At 49.2% G+C, this 22,168-nt stretch overlaps 1 protein-coding gene across 1 annotated transcript; it reads right to left on the bottom strand.

Moving 5' to 3' along the window:
* Positions 1–308: 308 nt before the first annotated feature.
* On the bottom strand, positions 309–21,600 carry RAB12 (RAB12, member RAS oncogene family). Its single transcript, XM_032970393.2, has 6 exons — positions 20,982–21,600; positions 14,497–14,557; positions 12,433–12,571; positions 9,000–9,089; positions 5,744–5,848; positions 309–5,438 (listed from the first exon to the last, which is right to left on the bottom strand). The coding sequence occupies exons 1-6, from the start codon at positions 21,388–21,390 to the stop codon at positions 5,340–5,342; spliced, it is 903 nt and encodes a 300-aa protein (XP_032826284.1). The 5' UTR covers positions 21,391–21,600; the 3' UTR covers positions 309–5,339.
* Positions 21,601–22,168: the final 568 nt, after the last annotated feature.

The raw sequence follows: 22,168 nt of genomic DNA, 5'->3' as shown, positions 1-22,168 counted from the left end.
GACCTGGCTATCACAAATGATAGCTCAACAAAGTGGCTTGCCGTCACGTGGAAATTTATAGTAGCCAAATACTCTCAATGCACGTTGAACTAAGTGTGTATTTTTTTTTAAATCTGTAATTGTGGAATGCTTTGACGTTGTTTGCCGGCCGAGTGCCCCTTGCAAAAGAGCCTTCTTCGCCGAACGGGCTGCACTCGACGGGACAAACTTCTGATTCTGATGGCATTATCATCCGCACACAGTTACAATCGCGGCGAACTTGACAATAAAAGGATCGGTGCAAACACAGTTGAAGCCGCGTCAACATGTAACTTTTCTGTTGTTCTTTTTATTATTATGTATAATGAAACCATTTGGCAAAAACGCTCACACGAATCGGTCATGGGATTTGTTTGTTTGTTAAGTTTTTGTCGGCCCTGTGTGTTTTTAGTGGAGGCCGTTGGCGTAACGCGTCAGTTGTATATTTAAATATACTTATATATAATATCATACATACAATAACATACAGCAATATTACTATTATAAAGGTGCAGTACATGGCGGGGTGATAATATGAATGCGGGAAATAAAACAAACAACCTTAATTTTATCGAAGTTAAAATGCAAAAGCAATCCCACGTAAAAAAAAAAGTTTGAACAAAATTAAAATGTTTGCGACGCTGTTGCTGCTGCTGCTAACAACAACAAAAAAACAACGCATTCGTCAATAACGCTGGCCCGTCACGTAAACCCCGGTGAACTTCCGAGTGATGTTGCCCGACTTGGTTGCATGCAACCGAGTCACTTGTGGTTTCTGCAATGGGTTGTGCAACTGGTCGCTTGCAGGAAAAAAGGCTTACCTTCCAGCAACGATCTGCTCAGAGATTTGTCCACATTTGAGCAATCAACTGCGTAAACGTGGTTGCATGCAACTGAATCACCCGTGGCCTCTGCAACCAGTTGCAAGCGGATGTGCAACTGGTTGCTTGCAGGATATGACAAGACTACTTTCCGGCAGCGATCTGCTCGGTGACGTCTCAGTTACGCATTCCACCGCGTGCACATTTGCCAACTTTGATAGGTTGATCCTGACTAAAGCAACTAACCGCTCAGATGTGGACAATGCAGCAGCGGGCGATGATTAAGTTGCGCGGCTTCCACAAGGATGTAATTGCCTCAACTGATCGCGCAGGTTTGGATCAAGCTTTACACTAAAGCAGAGATCACCTCTTATCTTTGCCAACTGATGAAAGGGGCATTGGCCGAAACATCGTAAAATTTGATATATAGGGTTGCGTTATTGACGAATGACTTTTTTTTTGCGTCGACATTGTAAAATTGGTCACGTGGCAGCACTGCTCCATCGTGACATCGCTGGGGTCATTACGTCACCTGCGACATGTGGTTGACGTCACAATCAACGGCAAGAATGACGTCAACCGCATCACTTTAGAAACAGCGTCACCGTTTTAGGTTCTTTAGCGTTAAGGCTTGCAACGTCACCGTGGTTACAACTGTTAACCTCAATGAAAATGTGCGCAACTGTTAATAATAACTCGTTTACACGCAAACATCATTCGATGCACGCTCGGCGAGCGGTGAGAATCGATTTTAATGTTTAAATCGATGAATTGCAACAGTTACCGGGAGCGTAATTCAAGATAAGAGCTTAGCGACGTCATGGACGGGAAACCGCACCGGGGACACGTTGGTCGATGACGTCATAATGGCCGACATTATGTAACCGCCCAACGACGTCGCTGAACAATGTCACGTGTTTTTTTTGACACAGGCGACGGAAATGGGAGCGCAGATCTGCGAACACTAAAAAAAAAATCAATGTCAAAGGCTTGCGCTTCGGTGCATTCAATGAGCCAGAGCGGCCTGCCGTGGCGATACGAGATTGAATTTAGCTCTTATAGAACGGTATGCCTTAGGATGCCTGTAGCATATTGCGTCGAACAACGTATGGTGTGCCTCCGATTGGCCGGATCTTGACACGTCGACGAAGCAGCTCCTCTCAAAGCAGCTCCTGTGAGTTACAATGAGCTCGGGGTGAACAGGTCGTTGAATAGAAATGCGCTCTGGAGCGCTCTGCTCATTGAATGCACCCCTGGTGAAACATTATTGTAGGTGGGGCACGGGGTAGCAAAAAGCCGAGTACAATTGCATCATTTGCGAGTCGGTCAGTGCTAGAATTTGATTGCCTAGTTAAGAGTTAAATTCTATGGGAGAGCTAGTACGATTACTGGTTATGGTTAGCTCGTTAGGGTGTGTGGCTAGTTGGTTCGCTGTCATGAAAGAGCTAGTACTTGTGGCTAATTGGCTAGTTGATTAGGTTCATAATAGGGATATCATCAGATTGGCTGGTTGTTTAGGAAGTATTTGATTGGCTACTGAGCATCTGGCTCGGCGGTTAAGTGAACTGCTCGCAAGCAGAAAGTTGCGAGTTCAAACCCTGGTTGCGGGTTAGTTGACTCAGCCCATCATCGCTCCAGGGTCTATAACTTGTCCATAATAGAGGTTTCTTGGGTTAGATCACGTAAATATAAATGTGTCGTTAAACCCGCCACCACCCAACAAAGCCAATTCGTAAGGTTTGACACGTAAGCATAATATGCCAATTTGTTACGAGTACAGCTCCCTATAACTTTTGATTCGCTAGTTGGTTCGGGCTAAGGGCACGGTGTTGCCGTTAAGTTGGCTAACCCATTAAACATCCAACGTTTGGGCCAACAGTGCCACGTGGTTGGAACCATTGGCCCAAAGTTCCATGTTTACTGGGTAGTTTTGAAAGTCTTCTCTGCCCCCAAAAACTGCTCGCTTCTTCCCGTCACAATGCCATCATCACCCTCCTTTCAGCGTTCGGTCTGCTTTTCGTCCTGGGAGTTGGACGGCCGCTGCCGTCGACTCGGCACCTCCGAACACCGGGGCTGCATTCGTGTGCATAAGCGCATTTCCTCCTGATGCTGCTCTAATGCCTCTTGCTCCTCTCCGCAGAAAGTTGAGCTCCTCCCGCTGCATCTCCCTGCCGCACCCTGCAACTTCACCATTGTTGGTGCCCTTGCAGCGCGTGGCAGGGAAACGGGCAGCGCGCTGCAAACGCAGCCCAATGTTCAGAGCTTCAAGGAAGACAAACCAAGTGTCGCAGCAGCTCTTCTCTAGTCGCTACTTGGTGTCCTAACGAGTCGTGATTCGGGGGGGCTTGAGATTTGATTCGAGAATCGACCGTTTTTTTCTTCCGAATTCATTGAGTTGCGGTGTTAACGATTTAACAATCCATCGATTCATATAAATTACTTAGCGCAAGATACAGTGCATGCATTGAACAGCGCAGCCAGTAACCAAAGTTTGCGAATTCGTATACGGAGTAAATTAATTTATCGTGACGTTTCCATCGCAACGCAAGCAACCGTCATCGGGCGAAACAAACACAGCAGGAGAACTGCTGACGTCAGCAGTTCGAAACGTCGTGATCTATTAATTTTCTACCTACTCACGCGACTTTACCGAAAGAACCAAAGAGTATGGATTCCTGCAGTCACGAAAGCCTCAAATCAAGATCGTATACGTAGCAGTTATGGGTTTGCATGACCCCTGGGAGTTCATGACACCGCACACACTCGCGAAACCACGGGCAAACGGAACCCACCACGGTAAACCATCCACGGTGAACCACGGTAAACTGAACCGGCCATGGTAAACCGCAGTAAATGCATCTTAATTTTACCATATCGGTGCACAAAGTGGCTTAGTTTAACTGCGTGGAGGTTTAGTTTAATTGGATAGTTTAAATCCGTAGCCAAGAGGCTAAAACACGGGCCTAGTAGCGACACAGCTTTGCTGATGGAGGTGACGCAGGGAAGATTCTTTTGGAAAAGAGACCAAGAGGAAGGGAGAGAACGGCAATGTGAGAAAATATTCAACAGGGACGTACGGACAAATGAAGACAGCAAAGCAGGACAGAGCAATGTGTTGGAGAGAACTGTCTCTCTAGACCTGCCTGCAGACACAGAATGCTCAATGGAATTTACTTGCTACCCACTCGAGGCTGCGTGCCCTGGGCTCTCCAACGCACCGAGTTTGCGAAGGAAGCTCGGCTAACGGCCAATCAGACTCGAGGTTTACGAGCGAGCGCGTCGTCGTCGCACCTTGGTAACATCGGCGCCGGTGCTGTCATTGCCACGTGGACCGCGTCAGACAGCCCAGGTCACCGCACAGGGCGGGACGCTGTCAATTATATTCATCCTGGTCTCGTGAGTTTTAAACACGGCTAAACAAATAAACTTCATCTACAAGATTACAATCGGTTCGTTGCTTGGGACGTCACCCATCCAACGATGCAAGAGATACTATTCCTTGGCAGACAACATTCGCGCATCACACGCCTTAGCAAGCGACACTCGGTAACAGACAACACTCCCTAGCAAGCAACACTCCCCTACGAGGTGACCGCACTCTGACCATGGTGAGAAGTAGGCAACGATGAGGGACAACAAAACACTCCCTGTCGTGACACTCTCTTGACCAAGCAACACTCGGACAACACTCCGTAACAGGCAACACCCAAAATAAGTTCCTAACACTGACAAATTAATACTCGCCGCCTACAGCACTTGCCGACAACGCTCCTCACCGGACAACGCTTGAAATGGCAACACTCGTTACGGACCGCACTCGGACACAAATCCCCATGATCACACAACACTCGTTAACGTACAAACCTCCCCCGCCACACAATGGCTCCTGACCGTCCTTATGCTTGTCAAGCGACAACACTCCTCTCGCCAGACGACGCTCGCTCGCCCGCACTCCTTGAGCGCACTGAAGAGCGGGGTTCGTACGAGGTGGCCACGCTGGGCGGGTGCCTTTGTGTCGTCCAAGCGTCTCGGAGGTAGCGCGGACTCGTGATGGAGGAGGTGAGGAGGGAGGTGATGGGAGGAGGTGAGGAGGGAGGTGAGGAGGGAAGACCAATCGGGCTGCTTCAGGGGTCGGCAACGTGTGGCTCCAGAGCCCCATGCTTCATGACGTTATTTATTAAAGACCGCCATCCCGTAACTTACTCGCATGGCTATTCTTGTTATTTTGGTTGCCAACTCCTGGCCTGGTTAAGATAATCCTGACCTGACCTTGATCCGATCTGACCCGACTCGTGAATACCGTAACTGACCTGGCCACAGCTGCTCCCTTTTGGACTTCTCCCAATCTGAATTGACCTCATGCAACTTCACCTGACCTGACCTGACCTGACCCCATCTGACCTGGTCCCACTCACGCCCACATCTCAACCTCCCCCCCCCGCCCACTCCCCTCACCTCCTCTGTTCCCCTCTCCCCTCTGCTCCCCGGTCCACTCCTCCGCTAGCAGCACCTGCGGGTGGGGGGCTCGGGCGCGGGGGGCTCCGAGGGGAGGGCGAGGACCCCTGTCATGAGGTCGCGAGACAGCGGCTCCATGGGCATCTGTGGGGCAACCACACGCCCCACGCGGGTTAACACGCCGCCCAGCACTGTTAACGCGGTTACCACGGCACCGTCACGACGCACTTTATTAAGTGATCACTGCTACCACGCTAAGGCCATGAACATGACGGTACCATGCCGCCTCTGTTAAACACAGTTACCACTGCTGCCGTGTAAGGAAGTGTCCTGTCTTGCCTTGTTAACACTGTTAGTATAAACACAGTTGTGTTCCGAAGTGACTGTGTAATTCGGTGTGGCGCCTCAACGCTGCTAACACGGTCACCGCGTGCGTCACCGTGCCTCACCCTGCGCACGATGTCCTCCACGAGACGCAGGAAGATGTCCTCCACGTTCCGGTTTTCGCGCGCGCTCGCCTCGCAGAACCGCATGCCGCTAAACCGCTGTGCAAACTGAACACAGCGTGGGAAACGATACACACCAACCACGGTAAACTCGGGTAAAGGGTACACACCAACCAGGGTAAACAATACACACCAACCAGAGTAAACAATACACACCAACCAGGGTAAACGATACACACCAACCAGGGTAAACAATACACACCAACCAGGGTAAATGATACACACCAACCAGGGTAAACGGTACACACCAACCAGGGTAAATGATACACACCAACCAGGGTAAGCGGTACACACCAACCAGGGTAAACAATACACACCAACCTGGGTAAACAATACACACCAACCAGAGTAAACAATACACACCAACCAGGGTAAACAATACACACCAACCAGGGTAAACAATACACACCAACCAGGGTAAACAATACACACCAACCAGGGTAAACAATACACACCAACCAGGGTAAACCAGGGTAAACGGTACACACCAACCAGGGTAAACAATACATACCAACCAGGGTAAACGGTACACACCAACCAGGGTAAACAATACACACCAACCATGGTAAATGATACACACCAACCAGGGTAAACAATACACACCAACCAGGGTAAACAATACACACCAACCAGGGTAAACAATACACACCAACCAGGGTAAACAATACACACCAACCAGGGTAAACAATACACACCAACCAGGGTAAACAATACACACCAACCAGGGTAAACAATACACACCAACCAGGGTAAACAATACACACCAACCAGGGTAAACAATACACACCAACCAGGGTAAGCGGTACACACCAACCAGGGTAAACAATACACACCAACCAGGGTAAACAATACACACCAACCAGGGTAAACAATACACACCAACCAGGGTAAACAATACACACCAACCAGGGTAAACAATACACACCAACCAGGGTAAACAATACACACCAACCACGGTAAACGATACACAGCAACCAGGGTAAACAATACACACCAACCAGGGTAAACAATACACAGCAACCAGGGTAAACAATACACACCAACCATGGTAAACAATACACACCAACCAGGGTAAACAATACACACCAACCAGGGTAAACAATACACACCAACCACGGTAAACAATACACACCAACCAGGGTAAACGATACACACCAACCAGGGTAAACCAGGGTAAATGGTACACACCAACCAGGGTAAACGATACACACCAACCAGGGTAAACAATACACACCAACCAGGGTAAACAATACACACCAACCAGGGTAAACAATACACACCAACCATGGTAAACAATACACACCAACCAGGGTAAACAATACACACCAACCAGGGTAAACAATACACACCAACCAGGGTAAACAATACACACCAACCAGGGTAAATGATACACACCAACCAGAGTAAACAATACACACCAACCAGGGTAAGCGGTACACACCAACCAGGGTAAACAATACACACCAACCAGGGTAAACAATACACACCAACCAGGGTAAACAATACACACCAACCACGGTAAACAATACACACCAACCAGGGTAAACAATATACACCAACCACGGTAAACAATACACACCAACCAGGGTAAACGATACACACCAACCAGGGTAAACAATACACACCAACCAGAGTAAACGGTACACACCAACCAGAGTAAACGGTACACACCAACCAGGGTAAATGATACACACCAACCAGAGTAAACGATACACACCAATCATGGTAAACAATACACACCAACCAGGGTAAACAATACACACCAACCAGAGTAAACGATACACACCAACCAGAGTAAACGGTACACACCAACCAGGGTAAACAATACACACCAACCAGGGTAAACAATACACACCAACCAGGGTAAACAATACACACCAACCAGGGTAAACCAGGGTAAATGGTACACACCAACCAGGGTAAACAATACACACCAACCAGGGTAAATGATACACACCAACCATGGTAAACAATACACAGCAACCACGGTAAACAATACACACCAACCACGGTAAACAATACACACCAACCAGAGTAAACGATACACACCAACCAGGGTAAACAATACACACCAACCAGAGTAAACGATACACACCAACCAGGGTAAACAATACACACCAACCAGAGTAAACGATACACACCAACCAGGGTAAATGATATACACCAACCAGGGTAAACGGTACACACCAACCAGGGTAAACAATACACACCAACCAGGGTAAACAATACACACCAACCGGGGTAAGCGATACACACCAACCAGGGTAAACCAGGGTAAACGGTACACACCAACCAGGGTAAACGGTACACACCAACCAGGGTAAATGATACACACCAACCAGGGTAAATGATACACACCAACCAGGGTAAACGGTACACACCAACCAGGGTAAACGGTACACACCAACCAGGGTAAATGATACACACCAACCAGGGTAAATGATACACACCAACCAGGGTAAACTCGGGTAAATGATACACACCAACCAGGGTAAGCGATACACACCAACCAGGGTAAATGATACACACCAACCAGGGTAAACAATACACACCAACCAGGGTAAGCGATACACACCAACCAGGGTAAATTATACACATCAACCAGGGTAAACCAGGGTAAACGGTACACACCAACCACGGTAAACCACAATTGCAACATGACACACGTGTTCACGGTGATATAGAGTGGTGGTGTAGCGTGGTGGTGCACGGATTGACGTTGACACTGTGGAGGGCACCAGAGGGCAGTGCCGTACTTCTGTGCTCCCACGTCCATAGCATGTGACGATGCCTGACGGTACACGGTGATGTATGTTTATGGTGGTGCGTGATGATGATGTATGGTGGTCCATGGTGGTACGTGATGATGTTTGATGGTATGTGGTGATGATGATGATGGTATGGGAGTATGCGACGATGAGGCATGTGATGATGAATGATGGTACACGATGTCGTATGGTGCTACGTTATGACGATACTGTTTGGTGGCACATGATGTATGGTGGCATGCGATGTAAGATGGCACATGATAATGTATGATGACACATTATGATGATTTATGACAGCACGTGATGGTGTACGGGGTACGTGATGATGAAGTACGTGATGACGTATGGGGGGGGGGGGGGTATGTGATGACGTATAGGATTACGTGGTGAAGTATGGTGCTGGGTATGCGGCCTGGGGCGTGTGACTTCACCTTCAGCCCCTCCTCCCGCGTGACCTCCCTCTCCGCTTCCCGGTCGAGTTTATTCCCAACCAGCAGCAAATCCACGTCCTCGGAGGCGTACTGAGCACACCGCACACACGCCGCACTCACCACGGTACTCTACACTCATACCATATACACACCAATATACTGCACCACACCACTCAAACCACACATACCGCATACACCGCACACACATATCACACTCGTACCACACCTACCAAACACCCCCACACATAAACTATGCAGACATACATATACCATACACACACACACAGATATAACGCATACACGATAAACACACATATATTATACACATATACCGCACTCAAAGACAAATATCCGCCATGTAACCTGAACAGACTGTTGGGGCAAGTGCTGTTAGCGAGCACCTATGAAGGTCCGGCATGGCACATGAGGGGGTGTGTGGGCAAAACCACAGCCGAACGCCTTTTTCTCCCTAGTGGCGATGTCCACATATTGCACCAGATGCTCATTTGAGGCTGAGTCGACCTAGGGGTGGCCCAGGACCGATTCAGATAATCGTCACTGGTGTTGGCCAGGAATCCAACTTGCGTCACCGGTTCATAACGCAGCACGCAAACTATTGCTGCCCACTCATACCACAAATACAGTGAAACCTTGGATTGCGAGTAACTTGGTCTGCGAGTGTTTTGCAAGACGAGCAAAAATTGTAAATAAATAATCATTTTTATAAACGAGCGATGTCTTGCAATACGAGCAGTACGTATACAGTACAGTGAGGGAAAAAAGTATTTGATCCCCTGCTGATTTTGTACGTTTGCCCACTGACAAAGAAATGATCAGTCTATAATTTTAATGGTAGGTTTATTTGAACAGTGAGAGACAGAATAACAACAACAACATCCAGAAAAACGCATGTCAAAAATGTTATAAATTGATTTTAATTTTAATGAGGGAAATAAGTATTTGACCCCCTCTCAATCAGAAAGATTTCTGGCTCCCAGGTGTCTTTTATACAGGTAACAAGCTGAGATTAGGAGCACACTCTTAAAGGGAGTGCTCCTAATCTCAGCTTGTTACCTGTATAAAAGACACTTGTCCACAGAAGCAATCAATCAATCAGATTCCAAACTCTCCACCATGTCCAAGACCAAAGAGCTCTCCAAGGATGTCAGGGACAAGATTGTAGACCTACACAAGGCTGGAACGGGCTACAAGACCATTGCCCAGCAGCTTGGTGAGAAGGTGACAACAGTTGGTGCAATTATTCGCAAATGGAAGAAACACAAAAGAACTGTCAATCTCCCTCGGCCTGGGGCTCCATGCAAGATCTCACCTAGTAGAGTTGCAATGATCATGAGAACGGTGAGGAATCAGCCCAGAACTACACGGGAGGATCTTGTCAATGATCTCAAGGCAGCTGGGACCATAGTCACCAAGTAAACAATTGGTAACACACTACGCCGTGAAGGACTGAAATCCTGCAGCGCCCGCAAGGTCCCTCTGCTCAAGAAAGCACATATACATGCCCGTCTGAAGTTTGCCAATGAACATCTGAATGATTCAGAGGACAACTGGGTGAAAGTGTTGTGGTCAGATGAGACCAAAATGGAGCTCTTTGGCATCAACTCAACTCGCCGTGTTTGGAGGAGGAGGAGGAATGCTGCCTATGACCCCAAGAACACCATCCCCACCGTCAAACATGGAGGTGGAAACATATGCTTTGGAGGTGTTTTTCTGCTAAGGGGACAGGACAACTTCACCGCATCAAAGGGACGATGGACGGGGCATGTACCGTCAAATCTTGGGTGAGAACCTCCTTCCCTCAGCCAGGGCATTGAAAATGGGTCGTGGATGGGTATTCCAGCATGACAATGACCCAAAACACATGGCCAAGTGGCTCAAGAAGAAGCACTTTAAGGTCCTGGAGTGGCCTAGCCAGTCTCCAGACCTTAATCCCATAGAAAATCTGTGGAGGGAGCTGAAGGTTTGAGTTGCCAAACGTCAGCCTCGAAACCTTAATGACTTGGATAAGATCTGCAAAAAGGAATGGGACAAAATCCCTCCTGAGATGTGTGCAAACCTGGTGGCCAACTACAAGAAACGTCTGACCTTTGTGATTGCCAACAAGGGTTTTGCCACCAAATACTAAGTCATGTTTTGCAGAGGGGTCAAATACTTATTTCCCTCATTAAAATACAAATCAATTTATAACATTTTTGACATGCGTTTTTCTGGATTTTGTTGTTGTTATTCTGTCTCTCACTGTTCAAATAAACCTACCATTCAAATTAAAGACTGATCATTTATTTGTCAGTGGGCAATCGTACAAAATCAGCAGGGGATCAAATACTTTTTCCCTCACTGTATACGCTTTGTCTGCCGAGCGTCACTGAGCCAATGGTTCTTCTCTCTCTCTCGCTGCGGGATTGTGGGTAATCATCTCCCATGCTCGGTCTTAGTCGGCGTGCCTCACTCGTATAGTCAACATCCGTGCAAGCGTATACTGTTTACTACAGTACTATAGTGTTGTGACCACGTATATACTGTTTACTATAGTACTATAGTGTTGTGACCACGTATATACTGTTTACTATAGTACTATAGTGTTGTGACCACGTGTGTGTGCGTAAAGCAGTTTTTTCATTTTGTGTCCAAGTGTAGTGACTGTTCTTTAGTAACTGTACTGCAAGTGAAAGTCGTCCTACACAATAACCCTCCTCCTCTCTCTCGTCTCCCTCACACCAGCCACGATAAAATGCAATTAATAAATTAGATTACTTTATATTAAATTTAAATAATAAAAAACATAAAAGGTAGTTTGTATTAATCATTTTTAAATGAATACAGTATTTTTGGGTCGTGGAACGAGTCATCTGAGTTTCCATTATTTCTTATGGGGGAAATTCGCTTTGATATACGAGTGCTTTGGATTACGAGCACGTTTCCGGAACGAATTATGCTCGCAATCCAAGGTTTCACTGTACACACATTCAACGTACACACACACACACATTCTATGCACCACATATACCGTCATACACAGTCCACAAAACAAAGTACGCACACTGCACATACCATATAGAGTACACCACATGTACTGTACACACACACACAGTGCACCACATATGCTACACACTCACCATCTGTGTCTTTCACGTCCATCTCATCCACCCCTCATCTCATCCAACCACGACATTACCCACCCAACTCTCTCAACCAACCATTTCTTCAACCCCAAACCAACCATATTTACGTCATCTCTCTCTTCCACTTCATCTCAGCCTCATCATACACCCAGCACCCTGGCCTCAACCACCACCTCATATATCACCGTCCACTAAGCCATCCATAATCCCATCTCACATGCAACCTCATCATCCCATCTCACATGCAACCTCATCATCCCATCTCCGCCCTCCCAAGGCCACCTGCCCACCTTGTCCACCATGCTCATCCACTTGTGCAGGTCGAGGAAGGAGTCTCTGCGCGTGAGGTCGTACACGAGAAGGATGCCGCGTGCCCCCCGGTAGTAGGCCGACGTGATGCTGTTGAAGCGCTCCTGCCCGGCCGTGTCCCTGAGCAGGGGCACAAACTCGGCAGGGTCAACCTCGCGAGGCCACCGGCGTTGGGTTACCCTGCAGCCGGGCAACCGATTCTGTGCCGGGGGCGTCGGCGCCGCTTGCGTTGTGGCCGAAACGTCGGGAGAATTTTATTGTGTTATTTTATTATTTTATTCTCATTCTACGTGACTTTAGCGAAAGAACCAAAGAAGATAGTCCAGGCGCCCTGACGAACGAACGTCAACACTTAAGCCTTCGTCTTGATGCTAACAACAGTGGGCCTGCCTATGGTCCATCTTGAGTTGAATAGCTAGATTTTGACCCACCCTGTCCTGCCTATGATGATAATAACAATAATAATTATTTCAACTTGTAACGCTCCGCTGCCGCACGGTGTCTGCTTGCTCTCGATACAAGGAGGAACCAAAAGCAAGCACAGAAGGCAACTCTCCCACGCGGTCAGCCAGTGAAAGAATTCCCCTCCCCAAGCTCTGCAATCCTCTATGTATGAAAGTCTGATTTGGGCAATAAATGAGCGTTTACATATTCTTGGTTCTTTCGGTAAAGTCACGTAGAAGGGAAACAATAAAATAATAAAAATATAAAACAATCATCATCAGGTGTGATGATCATCATCAGGTGTGATGATGATTGCTTGTGTTGCAGTCGAAACGTCGTGAGAATTTTATTGTATTATATTTTTATTATTTTATTGTTTCCCTTCTACGTGACTTTACCGAAAGAACCAAGAATATGAATCCCTGCAGTCACGAAAGCTTTGAATCAAAATTTGAGCGTTTACATGTTGGAGGAAACCAGAGCACCTGGAGAAAACCCACACGTGCAAGGGGGCAACGCTCTATCCCCGTATAGATGGAACAGTTTGACTCCATATTTGCTGAACCACCATCTCCTGGCGAGCCAGGGTATGACTCCTCCTCGACTCCCACGAGATTGGAGTTTCATGACGTTTCTGCGATCCGCCGACCCTCGCCGCTTCCACAGTGCTGGATAACAGGCCACATGCACCACCACCACTCGGCAAACTTAAGGATGATCAATCCTGAGTTCATTCAAGCTGGGTTATGTGAGGAGCTCACATATCCTTGAAAGATAGCGACACATTTCCATAAGCGATGGAATTGTTCACTGGGCCATGTATCCCGCATGTCCAAACAGCTGCTGTTTGGCTGGATAGTGGAGGCTGAACGAGCTTGGAATGGCCTACAGAGGTCGATGAGCTGATATGGTACAGGAGAACCTGGAGCTCAGCAGACTCCCTGATGGCAAGTAACAGCGGTGTCAAGATCGGCGTCTGTGGAGGAGGCTCGTGAAGGACGCTACTGGGCAGTCGGAGGCAGTTGGCCTCCAGCAACAACGGACAGCAGAGGAGCGATGCTCACAACAACGAGCGGAGCAACAGGTGTATAAAATGCAGCAAGTTTGCACAGTGAGGAGCACATCATTTGCATCTGCCAGTCATCTCAGTCAGTCAACCCATAGCATCTGGGTCTGTCCCGTGAACTCCTGCCAGCCACCCTGGCATACTTCATGTGGTTTCAACATGCATCTATCCTGGCACCACAAGCACTGCTGTAACATCACGGCCACTTAGTGGTGAATGGCGGCTGTTGCTAAACGCGCATAGTGTACGCGTGCATGTGTGTGTGTGCGTTCGAGAGGAGCGGTGGCGCATTGGTTAGCGCACTGAATTACGAACCCGACCAACAGCGGTGACAAATATCGCAACCAATCCTGGGCCTCTTCAAGGTCACCTCAGCCTTATAAAATGAGAACCTGGTGTGGTTTGTAAACATCAGCTCCCCTCGTGGACTGTATCAGCTTTAATAGGTGCTCGTTATCAGGAGTTACCCCGACGGCCTGCAGAGGCTATATAGGGGAACTTTCTCTTCGTCCCTGTGTGCGTGTTCGAGGCTCACCAGATCTGCAATCGAATTTTCTTTCCGCCCAGCTCGATGGTCTTGATTTTAAAATCAACGCCTGAGAGGGAGAGAGAGAGACACACACACACAGAAGATATATTGCTGATGCTGGCATCACCGCCCACCGGACAGTCCTGTGTCACAGGGTGTACACACACACACACACATTTTTTATGCTTCTAATTTGTTGTCCTTTCCTCGCACCTCCGATTATCACAGCTGGCTACGTACGGTGCGAAAGAAGTTCAACATACATACACACGGCTGCAGACCGTGAGCGCACAGGTCTGTGTGTGTGTGTGTGTGGAAACTGTACGACAGAATTACGTATGTTAAGGTCAAGTACGCATGTGTACAAGTGGTGGGGAGCGGTGGCGCAGAGCTTAGAGCGTTGCGCTCACGGCCAATACCAGTGAACCGGTCTTGGGCCTCCCCTAGGTCCACTCAGCCGCAAACGAGTACACCTATTGCGGTGTGTCAACATTGGGGAGACAAAGGCGGCCGGCCGTGGTGCTGCTGGCCCACCCACCCCCTTCGTGTGACGTGCCGGCCTTCATAGGTGCTTGCTAAGAGTACTTGCCCCAACAGCCTATTGGGCATTTGTCTTTACACAGCAGTTAATGTGCATAAGCATGTGTACTTAGAGGCTCGCATCTGTGTGTGTGTATACAGGCGTGCGTGCGATTAGAAACGTGCATGTGTACACATTCGGGCACGTCCATGTATACAGGCGTAACGTAATGGTTAGCGCACTGCTCTAGGAACCAAGCGATCTGAGTTTCATTCCTGCTCATGGTGAACCGGTCCTGGGCCTCCCCTAAGTCGGCGTGTACCGGGTGTGATCCGTAAACATTGCCACGAGGGAGACAAAGGCGGCCAGGCACGTGCTGGCAAACCAACCCCTCGTGTACAGTCCATTGCCGGCCTTCATAGGCGCTAACTTGCCCTAACGGAATGCTAACCGCTACAAGGGGAGGATCATTGTGTACAGCATGTGTATTGAGTGAGGCACGTGTGTATGTGTGTGTGTGATTGTGTACAGGCGTGTGTTAGTATCACGTAACAGCCACAGCTTGCGGCAGAGTGTCATGTTAATCACAGGCGCGTGTTATTGGCCATGACACGCACACACCCATGCGTTCACTCCAACCAACAAACATTAGCTCATACACACACACACTCCTCGTTAACAAAGATCCGCCGTGTTTACCCTTTGATAGACTGTTGGGGCAAGTGCTGTTAGCGAGCACCTACGAAGGCCGGCACGGCACACGATGGGGTGGGTGGGACAGCATCGCGCCCGACCGCCTTTGTCTCTCCAGTGGCGATGTTTACACACCGCACCAGGTACTCATTTGAGGCTGAGTCGACCGAGAGGAGGCCCAGGACCGGTTCAGACAATCGTCACCGGTGTTGGCCGTGAGCGGCGATCGAATTCAAGTCGCAGGGTTTGTAAAGCAGCGCCCTAACCGCTACACCACCGCTCCAAACACACTCACCAACACACATTATTAGCTCACACACACACACACCCTCACGAACAAAGGCAAAGATCCCCCGTAAAGCCTTTAACAGACTGCTGGGGCAAGTGATGTTAGCGAGCACCTATGAAGGCCGGCACGACACACGAGGTGGGTGTGGCTAGAACCACGCGCGGCCGCCTTTGTCTCCCCAGTGCTGATGTTTCGCACCCACCTTCTCCTGCTTTCCCTCCTCCGTATGGGTGCTTCTGTGCATGTGCCCCCTCTCTCTTACAGCCGTAGTTGTGTTATTGTGTCAACCCACTGCTGGATGAGGGCCCTCCCCATGCCAGGCGGGTCGTGGAGGTTACTGGACCATATTCTTTGGTTCTTTCGGTAAAGTCACGTGGGTATAAAATAAAATAAATCACGACGTTTTTTTTGTCGCAACACAAGCGTCCGTCATATATCGAGAAAGAACCAAAGAGTATGGATTCCTGCAGTCACGAAAGCTTCCAATCAATATTTGACCATACTTCACGTGCTGCGCACCATGCTGGCGAATTATATTAACTACCTCGCCTGCTATACAGGTCGTAGGTTCAAATCCCATCCTGACGCCTGCATATAGTATTTAGAGTTCGCGTGTTCTCGCTCCTCGAGGTCACGTGGATTTGTCTCCCTCCGAGCCCTTCCGTTTTTCCGTCCACATTCATAAGCACGCGTTTAAGAGTATTTGGCTGCCATAAATTTCCACATTAGCCGCTTTCGTTGAGCTATCATTGCTGGCCAGGTCACTTCAGAAAAAAAGCTGTAAAGCTCACCATGGTAAAATGAAAAATACTGTAGTTTATCGTTTTATAGTTTAGCTAAAACCCTGTAGCCACCTATAACAACCTGTTATCTTTAAACAATTTTTATTTTACCAGGTAAGGCCCATTGAGCTATAAAGCTTTTTCAGAAGCGACCTGGCCACAAATGATAGCTCAACGAAAGTGGCTTGCCGTCATGTGTAAATTTATAGTAGCCAAATACTTTAAACGCACGTTTCTGCTGTGCACGTGTGGTCGCCAATCCGAGCACTATCCAGGCTCAAGTTTGCTTAGCTTCCGACAGCTGACAAGATCGGGCGCATTCAGGGGTGATTTGGCTATGGGAGAGCAGATCTTTTTCCGAGAGGCTCAACTGGGCCACATGGGTCAGTGGGTAGCACCGCCTACTTTTACATAGCCACGCCCACTCAACCGCTAGCACCGCACACAGCGAGTGGATTCGCTGCTTCTAAAGTTGGCCCCACCCCTTACCCAGGTAGCTCCTGCCCCCTGTTCATGTAGCCCCGCCCCTACCCCAGGTAGCCCCGCCTCACACCCCCACTTTTGGCCTAGGCCAAAACATTTTAAACCCGGGGCCAAATTTCGGATTTTCGCCAAAACTTTTGGACCTTCTGCAATCACTGGAAAGTCCCGGTGGCTGAATTAGTCCCAAACCAGGAACTTTGGTTGATTAATTCCTTCTGCTAATCTCTTATATTCTCTTTTATGAATGTATGTAGTTATATTCTTGGTTATTTCGGTAAAGTCACGTCGAAGGGAAACAATAAAATAATAAAAACATAAAACAATAAAAATATAAAACAATATATTTTTATTATTTTATTGTTTCCCTTCTACGTGAATATGAATCCCTGCAGTCACGAAAGCTTTAAATCAAAATGTATGTAGTTGTGCAAGTTTAATTTCTGTACTTTTAAAAATATTATTTATTATTAGCGACTTGTTTACTTTTTCTCTATCTTGCATTTCTACCGGTTTTGGTTGTTGCATTGCTTGTTGATATAACTTTCTGGACATGTTTGGGGGGGGGGGAAGAGCTTCATAGCTCATCGGATTCCTTCTCGTTCAGTTTAAATAAAGATTTCCCTCTTCTTTACGAGATATTCCATCTCCGTCTTGGAGGTCCCCCCCCCTCCTCTACCCCGGTCTCTCTCCCAGTGCACCAAGAGGCAAGTATTCTCGTCTATATTTAACCCTATTCCCCGAATAGCGGCGCTTGGGAGGAGGGAGGATGTGGGGGGGGGGAGAGCAAATCTGCGTGCATACTCTAGGTCGACTCAGCCTTAAACGTGCACAACACGTGCGTGCGATGGTGCGGATCGTTCGTTCACACCTCAGCAGTAACTAACGGAATAAAGACGCAGGCGGCCAGCGAGATGCATGGTTAGAAAAAATAGCCTGCTTGATATTATTGGTCTGGAAAGCCAATTTAGCCTGGTGGACCATAAATATTATTACTCTCATGTGGAAATACGGAAGAGTACACAGTTCTGCTTATCTTTTACCAATAACAAAGGTTACCCCTGCCCCCATGTATATGAACATAATGCACACTCAAGTGTACATAGACAAAGATCCCCTGTATAGCCTACATAGAGTGTTGGGGAAAGTGCCATTAGTCAACACCAATCAAACCCGGAAAAGCGCACGAGTTGGTGGTGTGGTGTGACCTGAAACCACTCACGGCCGCCTTTGTCTCTTCAGTTATTATGCTTTTACACACAGCGCCAGGAACGTATTTGAGGCTGAGTCGACCAAGGGGTGGCCCAGAACAGGTTTTGTATACTGTTTATATCATTTGGCTGCTATACATTTCCACATAAGCCACTTTTTTGAGCTATAATTTGTGGCAAGGTCGCTTCTGAAAAGAAGCTCATAGCTCAGTGGGCTATACATCTTAAAATAAAACAAAAATTTTAATTTTCTTACCTTTTCTACACTTTGCACTCCTATCGTGTTTTCGTATTGTTTGTTGTTGGAACTTTCTGACCCGCCCCCACTTGGACATCTGTGAAAAGAGCTTTATAGCTCATCGGATTCTTCCAGTATAAATACAGATTCTGATTTTGATATCCATTGGTAGTGAGCGACAGTAAAATACCACGTGTTAAAGTTCTCTCTTTTCACTTCTGCTCAAGGTTTACGGCCGTGATGTTGCACGGATAGACAGGTCCTGTGTTGACCTATGTCTTGTTAATGCGTCTTGTGTTAACACTACGGCTCTGTGTGCTCCTAGTCTTGTGTTGTCTTTGTATTGTTGGTTATTGTGGTCCCTATGTTAGTGTTGTGTTGTTGGCCGTGTGGTCCCAATGTTAGGTGTTATGTTTGTGTTTGGCTGTGTGTTCCCAATATTAGTTCTGTTGGTTGTGGTCCCAGTGTTAGTGTTGTTCGCTGTGTGGTTCCAATGTTAGTGTTGTTGGTTGTGGTCCTAATGTTAGTCTTGTGTTTGTGGTGTTGGTTGTGTGGTCCCAATGTTAGTGTTGTGTTTGTGGTGTTGGTTGTTTGGTTCTCATGTTAGTCTTGTGTTTGTGTTGTTGGTAGTGTGGTCCTCATGTCAGTCTTGTGTTTGTGTTGTTGGTTGTGTGGTCCCAATGTTAGTGTTGTGTTTGTGTTGTTGGTAGTGTGGTCCTAATGTTAGTCTTATGTTTGTGTTGTTTGTTGTGTTGTTGGTTGTGTGGTCCCAATGTTAGTGTTGTGTTTGTGTTGTTGGTAGTGTGGTCCTAATGTTCGTCTTGTGTTTGTGTTGTTGGTTGTGTGGTCCTAATGTTCGTCTTGTGTTTGTGTTGTTGGTTGTGCGTGTTGTGATTCCATGGTATATTTAGAGTCTGGCCAGAGTGTGTGTTTTCAGAGTGTGAATAGATGCGATAGTTTACGTGTTGGTGCTAACTGGAGGTTACGGGACAGACCCGGGTGTCATAAGTTAACTGATGTGCCAGGCTAGTTGCACTTTGCGGCTATCGCGTGAAGTGTGGAAGGTCAAAGGGGCAGACCCGGGTGCTATGGATTAGCCGATTCAAAATTACTGGCGGATGCGCGACCGGTGATCCTCACTCTTCCAACTCAAAGTGCACCGAGCCTGGCACAAGGGCTGTCGTGGGTGTGTACGTGACGAATGGCCGCTGTTGTTGACTATTTGTGCGTGGTGTGAGTAGGATGGAGTGGTGGCGCAGTGGTTATCGCACCGCGCGGATAACATCAGTGGCGAGCGTCGTACGAACCGGTCCTAGACCTCCGTACCGAATACGGTGTCATCATTAGAAAGGGAAAGACAAAGGAGGCCGGGCGTGGTAGTGCGACGAACCGGCCTCTTATAAGTGCTCGCCAACAGCACTTGCCCAACAGTATATGCAAAGGCTATACGGGGGAGCTTTGTCTTTGCCCGCAACCCCATGCCACCCTGTCCCCGTTGTCTAACATTGTGCCCCGATGTCCCTCTGTCTTGTCTCCGTGTTCCCCACACCCCCTCCTGTCCTCTCCACGTCTCCCTGCACCCGAGCGGCACCACCCCGCGTGTCCTCCACACGCCCATGTCCCCAAGGCTCCTGGGTGTCTCCTCTTACCCCTGCATCCCCACGTTCCCCTGTAACCGTGTCCCACCGTGTCCCACCGTGTCCCACCGTCTCTTCCCTCTGTCTCCATCTGTCCCCGTCCCGCTATGTGTCCTGCATCTCTCGAATCCCTGTCTGCTCGTGTCCTCAACTCAACGTCTCCATGCATGTCCACAAGCCTCCTGATGTCTCCCATGTCCCTACTGGTCCCTGCGTGCCTTCCGTCTCTCTCCTCATGTCCCCGTCTCTTATGTGCATCGGCGTCTCCCTCTACTCCCCCTGTCCCGCTGTCTCCTCTGTCTCCCCCCCCCCCCATGTCTCCCCATGCCCTCTATGCCTCCCGTGTCTCCCCATGCCCATACATTCGCAATTCCCTCTATGCCCCCCTCTCCACGTGCGTATCCGTCTATGCCCCCCACCCCGTGTCTCCCTCTCCCTAGTGTCTCCTTGTGTCCCGAAACTCCATGTCCTCATGCCCACGTGTCTCTCCTGGCGTCTCCCCATGTCGTCCCCCCCCCCCCAATAAATCCACGTCTCCTCCGGCTCCCATGCACCTCGCCCACCCTGTGTGTCTCTGCCCCCCTCTCTGCCCCCCTCATTTCCCACATACCCCCCCCCCACCCGGTCTCGCGATCACGCACCCACTGTGGACTTGCACGCGTCGCTGTAGGCGTCGTCCGTGAACCTCTCCATGAGGCTCGTCTTGCCCACGCCGCGGTTCCCGATGAGGATCAGCTGGAACTTGAGGTCCGCGGGCCGCGGTGGCACGCGGCCCGAGGGGGTCCGCCGACCCCGCGGGGTCCCTGCGGGGGAGGCCCCTCCGCCGCCGCCGCCGCCGCCGGGGCCCTGGGACCCCAGCGGGGTCTTTGCGACGAGGCTGCCCCGAGCGGTCAAAGCCCCCGGTGTCCGTGACCCCATAGGTGCAGGGGTCCCCGACGCGGGAGGGGGGATCCGAGTGTTGACGCTCCCCGGGCCCTGGGACCCCAGCGGGATAGGGGTCCCCAAACCGCGAAACCGCTTCTCCGCGGCGGCCCCGCCGCCCGATTCCATGTTCCTGTGGCCGGGTCCTTGTCCCGCTGTTCTCGCCCGAGGCGAGGGAGGAGTTGAGCCGAGTTGAGTCCTTAGAGTCGTCGGGGGGGGTTTCGGGGATTTCGTTGAGGGGGTCCCGGGGTCTCAACTCCTTGGCGCGCGACCCCGAAAAACTTTGAGGGGCGTGCAGTGCGCATGCGTCAACAACAGCTGTGCGTCACCCTCAGCCCCGCCCCTCAGACGCCCGTCTCCCCCCGCAGCCCCTCCCCTCATCACAGGAGTCCCTCCCCTATCACAGTATCCCCTCCCCTCTTCACAGTAGCCCCTCCCCAACCGCAGCAGCCCCTCCCACACAACAGTAGCCACGCCCCTCTTCATAGTAGCCCCCCCCACCACAGCAGTTTCTCCCCCTCACCACAGTAGCCCCTCCTCCACCACAGTAGCTCCTTCCCCTCACAACAGTAGCCCCTCCCCCTCCACAGTAGCCCCTCCCCCCACACCACAGTAGCCCCTCCCCCACCACCGTAGCCCCTCCCCTCTTGATCATTTCAGCCAGTCCAATGACGTTTAATTGGCCCCTTCCTCAACTTTTCCCGCCTCACTTTACATAACCAAAGCTCTTACCGTCGCAACTATTAATATTAACAATTAACCCATTGCTTAGCAGGTACATAATATGTTTAATGTTCAATTCTCATTCGGTGCCACGGTGTAAACTAGTTGTAATTACCGGCGAAACGTCGTACTCAGATTGTAAAAGTTGTGGCTTGGCTCTCCAACACACCGGTAGTGCTGTACT

Source organism: Petromyzon marinus, chromosome 43, assembly GCF_048934315.1.
Source record: "Petromyzon marinus isolate PM22_M1 ecotype Great Lakes invasive population chromosome 43, UKy_Petmar_22M1.pri1.0, whole genome shotgun sequence".
Taxonomy (NCBI): Eukaryota; Metazoa; Chordata; class Hyperoartia; order Petromyzontiformes; family Petromyzontidae; genus Petromyzon; species Petromyzon marinus.
This window is presented reverse-complemented; position numbering and strand designations above follow the sequence as displayed.

Bases quoted from the DNA above. Each gene is read 5' to 3' on its own strand.
- RAB12 (XM_032970393.2), bottom strand. From the start codon at position 21,390: ATGGAATCGGGCGGCGGGGCCGCCGCGGAGAAGCGGTTTCGCGGTTTG. The intron at 12,572-14,496 runs GTGAGCCTCGAA...GCCCCTGCTCAG, and splicing joins AAAATTCGATTGCAGATCTG to GGACACGGCCGGGCAGGAGC. The intron at 9,090-12,432 runs GTGGGCAGGTGG...CGGTGTGCTCAG, and splicing joins GGATGAGCATGGTGGACAAG to TACGCCTCCGAGGACGTGGA.